This window comes from Alnus glutinosa, chromosome 5 (assembly GCF_958979055.1).
Source record: "Alnus glutinosa chromosome 5, dhAlnGlut1.1, whole genome shotgun sequence".
Classification (NCBI taxonomy): Eukaryota; Viridiplantae; Streptophyta; class Magnoliopsida; order Fagales; family Betulaceae; genus Alnus; species Alnus glutinosa.
Window position 1 is genome coordinate 10197898 of NC_084890.1, and position 13833 is coordinate 10211730.

General features: G+C 39.8%; 1 protein-coding gene across 4 annotated transcripts in view; it reads left to right on the top strand.

The window, feature by feature from the left end:
* The window catches only part of LOC133868649 (probable pre-mRNA-splicing factor ATP-dependent RNA helicase DEAH9), a 33771-nt gene that overhangs the window by 10466 nt on the left and 9472 nt on the right, over positions 1 to 13833 (top strand). For 3 of the 4 annotated variants that reach the window (XM_062305580.1, XM_062305583.1, XM_062305584.1), the window contains 9 exons: positions 3 to 82; positions 524 to 593; positions 712 to 797; positions 3488 to 3551; positions 3720 to 3815; positions 7051 to 7156; positions 7406 to 7452; positions 7558 to 7641; positions 7744 to 7797. In XM_062305580.1, coding sequence (XP_062161564.1) covers positions 3 to 82; positions 524 to 593; positions 712 to 797; positions 3488 to 3551; positions 3720 to 3815; positions 7051 to 7156; positions 7406 to 7452; positions 7558 to 7641; positions 7744 to 7797 — 687 coding nt within the window. The remainder of the gene's footprint in view (positions 1 to 2; positions 83 to 523; positions 594 to 711; positions 798 to 3487; positions 3552 to 3719; positions 3816 to 7050; positions 7157 to 7405; positions 7453 to 7557; positions 7642 to 7743; positions 7798 to 13833) is intronic. The other variant, XM_062305581.1, reaches the window with a different exon arrangement.

Sequence of the window (13833 nt, forward strand, 5' to 3'; positions counted from 1 at the left end):
AGGGTACAACTATGATAAAGTTTCTAACAGATGGGGTGTTACTCAGGGAAATGATGGATGATCCTCTTTTGACCAAGTATAGGTATTAGTTACAACTCTAAATTTTATGCTCTTTGATTTTGTAAGCCTATCGTTTAACTCTATCTACTTTCCTTTCTTTGTTTCTTCTGTATTGCTGCTGTGAGAAATTCATGGTTTTAAAAACTAACTTACTACCTGATATGCTTGTTGGTTAGTTTTAGCTGGTCTGCATTGGCAGATGCATGTCCATAGATAAGTTTACATGTAAAACAAAATATTAACATTAGAAAAAGAGAAAAATTCTTTGATTGAGTTTAACTTGGTAGTCTGGAAAGCAATGCCTCTTATTTTATTATTTTTTCTCGTTTTTGTTTTAGAGAGTCAATATGATTCAACCAAAACTTTGATTTGTCTTATATTATTATTAATACTGTTACTATTATTGTTATTGTTATTTTTGTTACCATAACATTTTCCCCTTAAAATTTGACTACTGTTTCAGTGTCATAATGGTAGATGAAGCTCATGAAAGGTCTATTTCAACTGACATATTACTTGGTCTACTGAAAAAGGTAACCAGGACATATTTTAGATGGTTTAGGAAACTAAAGTGTGTAATTTTTTTTTCCTTTCCCTATTTTTGATTTGGTTCCTACCTTTTTATACATTTGCTTATTGCTGAATTTCCAGATTCAACGGCGTCGACCTGACTTGCGTCTGATTATCTCATCCGCTACAATCGAAGCGAAATCAATGTCTACTTTCTTCCAAATCAGGTTCCCTTTTTATTTCCCCCTCAAAGCTGTTCAGCGAAGTTACATTCTGTACTTTCTTTGTTTGGTTGCTTGTGCCATGCTTTTGGTTTTGGCATACTGACTGATGTTGAGTCACCTGTAATAATCAAATTCTTTTTTTCTTAAAGAAGAAACCAGATTTCTTTTACAGAATTGGGAAGTTTGCACTTTACATTGCACCTCTTGTACATTATAATTGATTTATGTAGCCTGGTGTTTGATTAAAAGAACATAATTAATCCGACTGGTTCATCTCCTTGGCACTTTGATATATCTTAAGGGAAGTTATAGAATTCTTTATATATATATATGTTAGTTTCAAAAGTCATAGATTTGAAGTCATAGAATAAATTTGAATTGGAATTATATTTACCTTTGTATATAGTTTACTTTTGGATGTGCCATTTTTTGACCTTCCGTCAAAAGCATTGGTACAAGTTAGGTATGTTAAGGTTATGGTGTGCCTTTCATCATCGACCTGTCTCTTTTTGTATATTACATGTTTGAACATTTATTCGCAATTTTACTTTCTTAAATTTTATGTAAATTCTAGCTGTATTTAGTTCTCCTGAACTTTCAGCAAAACTATTCTGCACTTTCCTTGTCTATCTAATTGATGATTTCCTGAGTTTATTTTCCTGTATGTTTTCTTCATCCATTGAAGCAGATGGAATTGTCCTTTGTGTATTTGGATAGGTGTGCTTGACTCATTGCTTTTGGCTTTTAGTCATTTATTAATAAGCCTATTGTTCATTTATAAGTTCCAATATATATGCATGCTCCTTAAAACTAGCATATTGACCGATTTGGTGCTTTTATGGCTGGGTTCGTGGTATTTTCGGCCGTTTCTTCTTTTTAAACCAATTTAATGGTGTTTTACCCTGCAAACAAGTGTTTACAAAGTGTTTGTGTTAATAAGAGTTCATTTGTTCCAAGCTGGGCTTATATAATATATAAGCTCCAGCTTGTGTGGAAGTGTTAGAAAGAAAGGGATAAGTGTCTCTATTCTAGAAGGTAGTGAGTTGTCCTATGGTGAGGCGTCCATTTGAGGTGTTCCCTATGAGTTGTTCTATGGTGAGGTGTCCCCTATTAGTTGTCTAGTGTGAGGTGTCCTAAATCTAGAACATAGTATTTACTCCTATAAGAATTAGAGTATGAATGAAATGTAAATATGTGAATATTTTTTCGGTGAAATACACAAATCTATGTCATAGATAATGCTAGCAAGCTCTTGGGTGTTGGTAAGGACTGATGGCTATAAATACTATAGATTTGGTTCTGGTTAGTCCTTTCATGGGCATGATTGACCTTTTATCCTTTTCTCCTGCATATACTGGACAAAAAGATCTTAACTAGTTATCAGTACATATCATTTTGGCAAAATAATTGTACATATTAGCATTAAGAGCTTGTAGGCTATATCCTGCAGCAGGTTGATCTAGATAACAAATATTTATACTTATTTACTTGCTCCTGCATGCAAGAGATGAAAGCTGATAGTGAGGAGAGGAGAGAAAGGCTGGATGTTTAATCTGCTAGGAAGACAGTTTACATGTTGGTTTAGTAGCGATCTCATATGTTAAGTAAATTTGGAGGAAAGCCATCTATGATCATTGTAAAGAGGATAAGTGCAAAAGAAAGAGAAATTGTAACAAAAGATGGGTGCACAAAATCAATAATGTTGCCAACCACAGATAGTGCAAAAGTTGTTCTGGGAGTTGCTTGTTATCCCACCAGTGGCTTACACCCATGAAAGGGAAAAATAGAAGCCTTCTTCGAAACCAAAATTAAGACTTTTTTTATTTGGGGTAAGTGACTTCAATTATTATCTCTCTCATTTTTTCTTTTTCTTTTTTCGGGATAAGCAAACGAGATATCATTGAAAAGTGCAAAAGGCGCAATTCAAGTACTTATGATGTATACAAGAGAAACTCTTAGCTATAGAGAGATAGAAGGTTGAAAAAAATCATGAAAACTAAGCACATTAAGATCTAGAGCAGCAGTCATGTGGAAAAGAGTTTTGAAAAAGAAAGAAATTAGTTCCACCACTGGTCTCTCGTGGTCCTCAAAACATCTATCATTTCTATCTCTCCAAAGACACCAAAAATGACAGGACGAAACCATTTTCCAGACAGCTGCATCCTGAGGATTGCCGCACATCCCTCTCCAACAAGTGAGAAGATCTACTACTCTTTTAGGCATAACCCAAGCTAACCCAACACGGCTAAAAATAGCATTCCATAATTATTTCTAAAAGTTGAAAATTCATTCTGGACTGTACCTCTTTCTTTTGTTTTTATGAAATATACAAGTTCCTGTTAACCTTAGAATTATTATTATTATTTTTAAAATTTTAGCGGCTGTTGGCTTGCACAAAAGTTATTAAGTGAAAATAAAAATCTTGCACGTTGTTACTACCAAATCATGGCTTTGCTATTGTCATTGTTCATATGTTTTCATCAACTTCACATTATCACTTCCAATTTTTGCCTAGGTGTGTAGCTTTTCATTTATGAATCTGGAAAGCTATCTTGATTTTCCTTTGGCTGGCATCTCATGTTATGTTGACCAACATTTATTTTTTACTTAGTAGGTTGCCAACAACTTTACTGTCTTTCAGTAGCCGAAGTCGATACTAGTTTAAATCTCTCTTTTTTGTTGTAAATAAAAAGGCGTCGAGCATTGGAAGCTGAGGAGAGTGGACCAAGGATGGAGCCTGCAATCCTATCAGTTGAGGTATGTTGTGCTGGCAATTCTCTCTCTCTTCCCCCATCCCTTCAAACAGTGTTTCTAAGTTTATGAGGTAGCTTCATTATTTTGTAAGTAAAGTTATCTTCAGGTAACATTATCATATAACATGAATATTACAAAATTGAGGTATCATTGAAATCTCTTTACTTTCAGGGTAGAGGCTTTAATGTACAAATTCATTTTGTCGAGGAGCCTGTCCAGGACTATATTCGGCATACTGTTTCAACAGTATTGTCAATCCATGATCAGGTACTTGTAATTCTTAAGGGATCTCTTGTAGACTACCTTTGAACCAGAGGATCTCAATTTAATAATAAAATTTTTCTAAGATAACAAAACAAAGAACATGTCCAATTCAGATGTCTAACCAGCTCTATTTCTTCTATAGATTTCCTTGATTCTTTACATTTTTTTTTTAACTCCCAATGTCTTAGGCCCACCTTTCTTTATGCTTCTTGCGTTGTTAGATGGTCTGTACTTGGCATATTTCTTAATAAATCTCTAACCTGTCAAATGACGTGTGGCATAGCCCCTTGCTTCTTATTCATTAACTTTGTAACATTGATTTGATCTATCATGACATCTCATATGCAGTTGGATGTACACTGCACCTATGCTTAGGGTGATGCTCCTATAGCAGGGAACTTTTGAAGAAAGTTTATAACTAAAATATAAAGTAGAGGAACTAAACAGTTTTCTCCCCGTCAAGTGTTAAGTCTTTTAGTTTTAGAAGTGAAATGTGGAGTAAACCCCCTTGCCAAGGAGTCACGAGTTCTTTGATTTACCTTTTTGGCCATTGTTAAATTATTGAATGAAGCATACATTGAGGTGTTATGTCATCTTTCTTGAAAGCTTGTTTTCTTGTTTCTTGACCATAGGTATTTGTGAGTGTTTGTGTGTTCTGCGACCATATGGCATTTAACCAAATGGTTTAATGCTATGTGCTTTTACATCCCTTAGATCTTGAACAAAACGTGTTAATTTTTTTACAAACTTTGATGTAAAACTTGCTTTTCTCCATTTTGAAGATTACCTAATTGTTTTCTAAGTTGTGAAATGCAAAAAAGGCCCTCTCTCTCTCTCTCTCTCTCTCTCTCTCTCTCTCTTCTGCGCGTGAAGGTGCGTTCCAGCGTCTTTCACTGGTCTATTTTGGCATAGGCGTTATTTTAGCTTTTCCATTTTTGGTGGTTTGCTATGGGTTTTGCGAGTTTTTTTTACGCCAAAACAAAAACATTCGAGCTTTCAATAGGAGAGGGGACTTTAGTTTTACATTTTGTAGAAAGGAGCAAACGGGTATCTTAAGCGGTGTTTTTGGGCAATTCTAGCGTGGCGTGGTTGTTGACCACTATAGAGGAGATGCTTAAAGGGGAGAATTTGAGGGATTTTATAAGGCCATCGAGGGTTGGTAGCGAAGCTTATATTGCGTCTTCATGCAGGGGAAAAGTGGGTTTTTCAGAGGATGGAATATTGAGGGGTACAGATGGAAGGGGTGAGGCTCGTGCATTACCTGGAAGTCTCGGGTTCTCTTTGCTCTCTCTCTCAGTTCAGACAAACGAAAGGGGAAGAAATAACTTCCCCTTCAAGTCTCTCTCTCTCCCTCCCTCCCTCCCTTAGATCTTGAACAAAGCGTTTTAATTTTTTTACAAACTTTGATGTAAAACTTGCTTTTTCTCCATTTTGAAGATTACCTAATTGTTTTTGAAGTTGTGAAATGCAAAAAAGGTCTCTCTCTCTCTCTCTCTCTCTTCTGCGCAAGAAGGTGCGTTCTGGCATCTTTCTCAAGAATTTGCGTCTTCATGCAGGGGAAAAGTGGGTTTTTCAGAAGATGGAACATTGAGGGGTACAGATGGTTCTGGAGGGGGTGAGGCTCGTACATTACTTGGAAGTCTCCGGTTCTCTTTGCTCTCTCTCTCGGTTCAGACAAACGAAAGGGGAAGAAATAACTTCCCCTTCAACTCTCTCTCTCACCCTCCCCCCCCCCCCCCCCCCCCCCCCTCCTCTCAAACTTTGATGTAAAACTTGCTTTTTCTCCATTTTGAAGATTACCTAATTGTTTTCTAAGTTGTTAAATGCAAAAAAGCTCTCTCTCTCCCTCAAACTTTGATGTAAAACTTGCTTTTTCTCCATTTTGAAGATTACCTATTTGTTTTCTAAGTTGTGAAATGCAAAAAAGGTCTCTCTCTCTCTCTCTCTCTCTCTCTCTCTCTCTCTCTCTCTCTCTCTCTCTCTCTCTAGAAAATAACTTCCTCTTCAAGTCTATGTTTTGAAGTCCCATTTTACGCTTGGAAAAGTGATCTTATTCGATTGATATTTTATGTCGTTCGAATGCGATGCGCTAAACCGCATTAAATGCGCATCGAATCTCACCTAACTCGCACGTGCAATCATTCCTGGCTGTTGATCTTCACCTACCGGTCACGTGCATGATGAGACGTGGAGATGCCATCTCGTTCGAACGGGGCGCTTTGTGTGTTTGAACGTGGTTGATCCAACTCAGTGACACATGGAGATTCCTTCCATTCGAACGAGCTCCAATCTCGTTTAAACAAGACACCTCAAATCCGACATTTCTATACTTTTCTTAGAAATTTTATCCCTTTTTGATCAAATGCCTATGAGCCTCACCAAGAACATTTTTTTTTAATCTATTTACATGATTTAGGGAGAAGGATGAATGGTAAGCCAATTTTTGTTGCTCAAGAAAGAAGAAAAAAAGAAATACTGAATAAAGTATGGTGAAAACATAAAAAATTAGAAAAGAAATGATATGAATGACTGCAACCTTCTACATTTCTCCATGAAATAATCATAGTGAACAGCCCTTTATTAATCTACATATCTTCCAGCTTTTTATGACATAAACCTTCCTATATTTACTAGAGTAACTTTGGGGAAGATTGAGTAAAAATTAAACTGTTTGGGCAATGCAGTGAGATTGGCTGAGTAATACATCCACCACCTATTAGGAATGTCGCCATCATTGAATGCTGTCAAACATAGCTTTCCAATCAGTAGTCATTCTGCTATTCAGATAACAACTCATCCTAACTATGTTAAAAATTAGTGGAAATTGACAGATTGATTGGCTTATTTCTATACAACCTTAAGTAGAACTAGAAGCTAACTTTCTTTTTCAAGGAATTTTGTTTTCTAGGTGTGTGTGTGTATATATATATATATATATAAGCTTTGAATGAGTTCAAAATGAGTCTACTTGACTTCTTATACAAGCAGTTCCTGAGCCTAAATCGATTAGAGCCAAGCTTATAGAAGTTTGGTTTGTTTAATAATTGAGCCATAATTTTTGTTTAAACTGGGCTCATTTATAAACAAATAGAACTTGAGTCGTGCTTGAACTGTTCATGAACAGCTCAATTTTGTAGTCCTACTAATATGAGTACGGAATTGCATTTCTTTGATTACTCAAATATGTAACAATTGTTTCATGAACAAGTCTTGTATATGTTATGTTTGTTGCTTATAGGAACCCATGGGCGATATTCTGGTATTTCTTACTGGTCAAGATGATATTGATGCTGCTATTCAGTTACTAAATGAAGAAGCTCAAAGCAATGGAAAGAACTCTTCAGGTTTGAATGACAAAGCAATTCTATCTTGACTAGTGGTTTTCTACATTTGTACATCTCAAAGTAGTTTCGATTTGCTAAAACACATTTATTCTGACACACATGTATGTGTTACATGTGTATGTTTATATCTATATGCATTCATATAGCCATACGTGTTTGTGTTTGTTGATGTATATTAGGTGCTCCATGTTCCATAGATGGTTTGGTATTTGACATTAGACATAATCATGAGTATACCTTCATTTTCAGGATTGATTATTTTGCCTCTGTACTCGGGACTTCCACGTGCAGAACAGGTTAGTGATATATTAATGTGTTATCTGGGTGCAGTGAAGTGATTTTTGTGGAGAATTGGTTCATCCATTTGTGATTTATTGACTACCTTTTCGCTTTCTTTTTAGGAGCTGATTTTTTCTCCTACTCCTAGAGGGAAGAGGAAAGTAGTGATAGCAACAAATATAGCAGAGACATCGTTGACTTTGGAGGTAACATATCTGCACTCTAGAGAAATTTTTTGTTGGATGTGACTAGTTAAAAGCAACCAGACAGTGTGTTGTCATACAACCTTATTCTTCTGATATGTACAGGGAATTGTGTATGTTGTCGATAGTGGATTCTCAAAACAGCGATTCTACAATCCGGTAAGGAATTAGTCATTTGAATGTTCAAATTTATTTGGTGGAATGATTAGTTCCCATTCTCATATGGTATTATGAATGTTTTTACCAGACTAAATTGTTTCTTATAACTATATTGATCTTGAATAAAGAACTTATCCAAAAAAAAAAAAAAAAAACAGAGATCTTGTCTAAAGTTATTCATGACTTCAAATATTCATGACTTCAAATTACTACCTGAACATCTATGGTTTATTTAGTTATGGAGTTCTCCTAACAATTTTTCTGGGAATATAAACTGCTATGCATTACTAGCTTTATCTGATTTCGTTTTGTATTCTTAGTTGTTTTCTAAAGTGGTTGATCAAAGTGTTGATTGTTGTTCTTCGATTTGGATGGGCATTGGGATAATTTCATATTTTTTTTGAATTGTTTATAAGCATGCTATGCTGTCATTTTTTTTTTTTTTGATAAGTAAATAGATTTATTAAAAGCGTAAGGCGCCTCTTAGTACATTGGGAGAATACAAAAGGAAACACCTAACAAGAAAAAGAAAAACGAACAAGAAAATCAGAATAGCTAATCGACACGGGTGACAAAAATGCCACCGTCCAAAGATACAGCGTATGAAAAAAACGAAGCTAAAACGTGCTCCATAGAATTCTCCTGATCTTCGAAACACCTAAGATTTATTTCCTTCCAAACACACCAGAAAATGCAGATAGGCACCATCTTCCAAACCGTAGCACTTCTTGGCCTTCCAGACTTCCACCAAGCAGCAAATAAATTGATAACTCTTCTAGGCATAACCCAAGACATACCAAACCGAGTAAAAACGTGAATCCACAGAGTGGAAGCCACATCACAGTGAACAAGAAGGTGATCCACAGTTTCCCCATCTCTCTTACACAAGTAGCATCTATTCACAATGATGTTATTCCTCTTCCTGAGATTGTTCACCGTAAGTATCTTGCCTAGGGCTGCAGACCATAAAAAAAAAAGCCGCCCTCGAAGGACCCTGAGTCCGCCACACACTCTTCCAAGGAAAGCGTCTACCTACAGTGCCAACCAAGGAGTTGAAGAAGGGGTGGATCACACGTTTCCCTCTCTCCTGTTGTGGAAATGCCAGCTGGAAAAGTTGAAGGAGGACGTGGACCAGGCTCTTAACAGAGTTTGTGAGGGGCTTTATTCGTTTGGGCCTGGCTGTAAGTCCAAGCGGTTTGGGCGGAAGAACAGCAACAAGAATAAGAAGAGGAGGTTGCGTTGGGCTCCGGTAGCTCAGAAGCCCAGAGATGACCCGTTAGTTGCAGTGCGTCCTGACGTGGGTCCTTCGTCGGCGTCGGGTGATGGTGGGTCAGAGACAGTTCCGGCCGTTTCTGAGCTTTCCGGTGGGGTGTGTCCTGCAGTGCGTCCTGACGTGGGTCCTTCGTCGGCGTCGGGTGATGGTGGGTCAGAGACAGTTCCGGCCGTTTCTGAGCTTTCCGGTGGGGTGTGTCCTGACGTGGGTCCTTCATCGGCGTCGGGTTATGGTGGGTCAGAGACAGTTCCAGCCGTTTCTGAGCTTTCCGGTGGCGTGTGTCCGTCGTTATTCTCGTCTGTTCCTTCTGTTTCGGAATTTCAGTCCCCCAAACCTGGGCGAAATCCTCTGCCTGATTTCGGGACAACGGCTCAGGAGGTTGGAGTGGGTTCGCATGGGTCGATGGCCTTTTCTTCGGTGAGTCCAGGGCCTTTCGTTGGCTCGGCTTCTTCCAGTGATATGGCTAGCTTGGCATCTCAACCAGAACTGAATACTGGGTTTGCGCAGTCAGTGCCCAGTATGGAGACCAACCTTGCTGTGTTTGAATCTTCAATGCATGTAGATGGTGAGCAGGCTGTCGGGGCTGGTTTAGACCATTCGGACACCTTGGTTGCTGCGGTGCTTTCTCCCTCTAAATCTGCGCTGGTTTCTGACCCATTTCCTCATAAGTCTGCTGCTTTGAGGGTTTGGAAGGGGCTGGATATGGTCCCGGTTTTGGAGGCTGAGGGAGCTTTTTCTGGGGGTATTCCTTGTGAGCAGGAGGGTTCAATTGAGCTTGTCGTTGCTCAATTTGCGCTCTGTTTTGCTTTTGTGGAGGGTGGTGTAGGCGATGAGGTGGAGGATTTGGGCCCGATATCGGTTTTGCCTTTGGCAGTGGAGATGGACGAGGATTCCAGTTCGATTGTGTCTCCTAGATGGGTGATGGAGAAGGTGAAGGGTTACTACAAACTAATAGGAGTGTCATGTGATCAATTTGAAGACAAACTGTTGGCTTTGTTCGAACTAATCGAAGCCAAGCGGGACCAATCGTTGGCAAGGGTTTCCTCAGTATCAGGAGTGAAAGGTCAAAGAGAAATTAAGCGGCTGGATTGTTCCATAAACTATGACAAGAAAGGGGTTCAATCGTATAGTAGGAGAGGAAAGGGAAGGGGCTTGTTTTGTGTTAATGATGCTTAAAATTCTATCTTGGAATGTTAGGGGATTAAATGAGCTAGACAAGAGATTGCGTATTAAAGGGCTCATCAGAGATTGGAAGGCTGATTTGGTGTGTTTGATGGAGACAAAAATGGAAGTCATTTCTAGAGAGGTGGTTCGAAGTTTATGGGGTTGTCAACATGTGGATTGGTGTTATATGAGGGCTTGTGGGGCGTCAGGTGGGATTCTAATTATGTGGGACAGGAGGGTTGTGGAGAAGGTGGATGAATGCGTGGGGCGGTATACTTTAGCTGTTTCGTTGCGTAACGTTAATGATAACTTTTTGTGGGCGTTTGGGGGTGTGTATGGGCCTAATGATGATGGGGAGAGGAGGGTGCTGTGGGATGAGATGGCTGGTTTGATGAGTTGGTGGGATAGGCCGTGGTGTTTTGGGGGAGATTTCAATGTGGTGCGGTTTCCAAGTGAGCGTTCTGGAGTTGGTGGTTTTTCTGTTGCTATGGAAGAGTTCTCGGAGTTCATTCAGGGGCAGTGTTTGGTGGATCTTCCTCTCAAAGGAGGGCAGTTCACCTGGTCCAATAATCAGGTTTGGTCTAAAATTGATAGGTTTCTGTTATCACCGGAGTGGGAAGAACATTTCCCGGATGTGTCACAAAGTCGTTTGCCTCGGCTTTTTTCGGACCATTTTCCCTTGATGTTGGATTGTGGAGTGCATAGAGAAGGGAAAGGATATTTCAAATTTGAAAACATGTGGCTCAAATCTGATGGTTTTGTAGATCTTGTGCATCGTTGGTGGGAGTCTTATGATTTTCAAGGTCTACCAAGTTTTGTGTTGGCTAATAAGTTGAAAGCTTTAAAGGTAGATTTGAAGAAATGGAATGCGGAGGTTTTTGGTGATGTGAGGAAGAAGAAGAAGGAACTATTGGAAGGTATTAAAGAGTTGGAGTGTTTTGAAGAAGATCGGGGGTTAGTGGAGGAGGAGAGGGTTCAGAAGTCAGACATGATCAGAGAGATGGATAAAACACTCCTGTGCGAGGAGATTAATTGGAGGCAAAAATCTCGGGCTCTGTGGCTAAAGGAAGGGGATAATAATACTAAATTTTTTCATAGGGTGGCTAATTCCCATCGGAGGCACAATCATGTGGGAGTCTTGAGGATAAATGGGGCTCTGTCTTCTGATCCGTTGGAAATTAAGGAGCATATTGTGAATTATTATGACTCTCTTTACACCGAGCAGAGTTCGTGGCGGCCTAGGGTGGATGGGATTTCTTTCTCCTCCATTGATGCGGATGAGTGCCTCTGGTTAGAACGAGGCTTTGAGGAGCAGGAGGTGTGGGAGGTGGTGCGAGAGATGAATGGGGATAAGGCTCCGGGTCCAGATGGTTTTTCTATGGCGTTCTTTCAGCAATGTTGGGGGGTTCTCAAAAAAGATATTTGGGGGTTTTTTCAGAATTTCATAATAGTTGCCAGTTCGAGAAGAGCTTGAATGCTACTTTTGTTTCCCTTATTCCTAAGAAGGCTGATGCGATGGAAGTTAAGGATTTTAGGCCTATTAGTTTGGTGGGAGGGGTCTATAAAATTATCTCTAAGGTCCTTGCTAACAGGCTTAAATCAGTGTTGGGAAAAATTATCTCGAGTTCTCAGAATGCTTTTATTGGTGGAAGGCAAATCTTAGACTCAGTTCTTATTGCCAATGAATGTTTGGATAGTCAGATACGGTCAGGGGAGGCTGGGTTATTATGCAAACTGGATTTGGAGAAAGCTTATGATCACGTGAATTGGGATTTCCTTCTTTACATGCTTCAGAGATGTGGGTTTAGGGAGAGGTGGAGGGATTGGATTAAATGTTGCATTTCTACAGTAAAATTTTCCATATTGATTAATGGTACCCCTCATGGTTTCTTTCAGAGTTCGCGGGGGATTAGGCAAGGTGATCCTCTTTCTCCTTTGCTGTTTGTGGTGGTTATGGAAGCGCTTAGCAGGATGTTGTATGCGTCTATGCATCAAGGCTTGCTGTCAGGTTTCTCTGTGGGCATTAGGGGTAATGAAGCTTTAGTGGTGAATCACTTATTGTTTGCGGATGATACCTTAATTTTCTGTGGAGCACAAGCCGAGCACGTTCGAAATTTGAGGTGTACCTTCTTATGTTTCGAAGCGGTGTCAGGGTTGAGGATCAATTTAGGCAAATCCGAATTGGTCCCTGTTGGCGAGGTGGAAGATGTGGAGTCTTTGGCACATATTCTGGGGTGTAGAATTGGGTCTTTGCCGATGACCTATTTGGGTATGCCGTTGGGAGCGTCTTTCAAATCTATTTCTATTTGGAATGGGGTTATTGAGAAGGTGGAACGAAGGTTGGCTAGTTGGAAGAAACTTTATTTATCCAAGGGAGGTAGGATGACTTTGATTCACAGTACTCTTTCTAGCATTCCTTCTTATTATTTATCTTTGTTCCCTATTCCTGTGAGTGTAGCTAAAAAGCTGGAGCAGCTTCAAAGGAATTTTCTCTGGAATGGTATGGGTGATGAGACTAAATTTCATTTAGTCAATTGGCATCGTATTTGTCTTCCAATTAAGGCTGGTGGACTAGGAGTTCGTAATGTTATTAATTTCAATCAAGCCTTATTGGGGAAATGGATCTGGAGGTTTTCTCAGGAGCGCGATGCTTTGTGGAGATCGGTTATTGAGGTGAAGTATGGGAGTGTGAGGGGAGGTTGGTGTTCTTTACCGGTGACAGGGCCTTATGGTGTCAGTGTTTGGAAGTTTATTCGTAAGGGGTGGGATAATGTTGCCAAGTTTTTGCGTTATGAGGTGGGTGATGGGTCCCATATTCGCTTTTGGCATGATCTATGGTGTGGGGACAGGCCTCTCAAGCTCTGTTTTCCAACTTTGTTTACCATTGCGCGTTCTCCTGATGCTTGGGTGGTGGATAATTTGTCTATGGTTCGAGGTGTGGCTCATTGGAATGTTCTCTTTACGCGCAATGCTCAGGATTGGGAGTTGGAGATGGTGATGTCCTTTTTCGAACAGTTATACTCTACTCGGGTTCGGCATGGGGAGGTTGATAGGGCGGTGTGGATTCTTTCCAAGAGGAGGAATTTTGAAGTGAAGACCTTCTATAAAGCTTTAGTTTGTCACGAGACGGCTTCTTTTCCTTGGAAGGGTATATGGCGTGTTAAAGCTCCGAAGCGGGTTGCGTTCTTTGTATGGACAGCAGCTTTAGGGAAGATTTTAACTCATGACAACTTACGAAGGCGTGGAATTGTGGTGGTCGAGTGGTGTGTTATGTGTAAAAAGCATGGGGAATCCGTTGATCACCTTCTTCTCCATTGTGACGTGGCTCGAGTTGTTTGGAGTTTTTTTTATGGTTTGTTTGGGGTGGAGTGGGTTATGCCTAGGAGCGTCTTGGACTTATTGAGTGCTTGGGGTACTTTGCTGGGTCGTGGTCCTGCTCACCGTGTTTGGAAGCAGGTTCCTCTTTGTGTTTTGTGGGGCTTGTGGCGGGAGAGAAATTCTAGGCTTTTTGAGGATGTGGAGGTTCAGGCTGGGGCTCTTTGTAGAATTATGCTTAATATGTTGTTTTTTTGGGTGTCGGCGAATGGCATGGGTAGTAT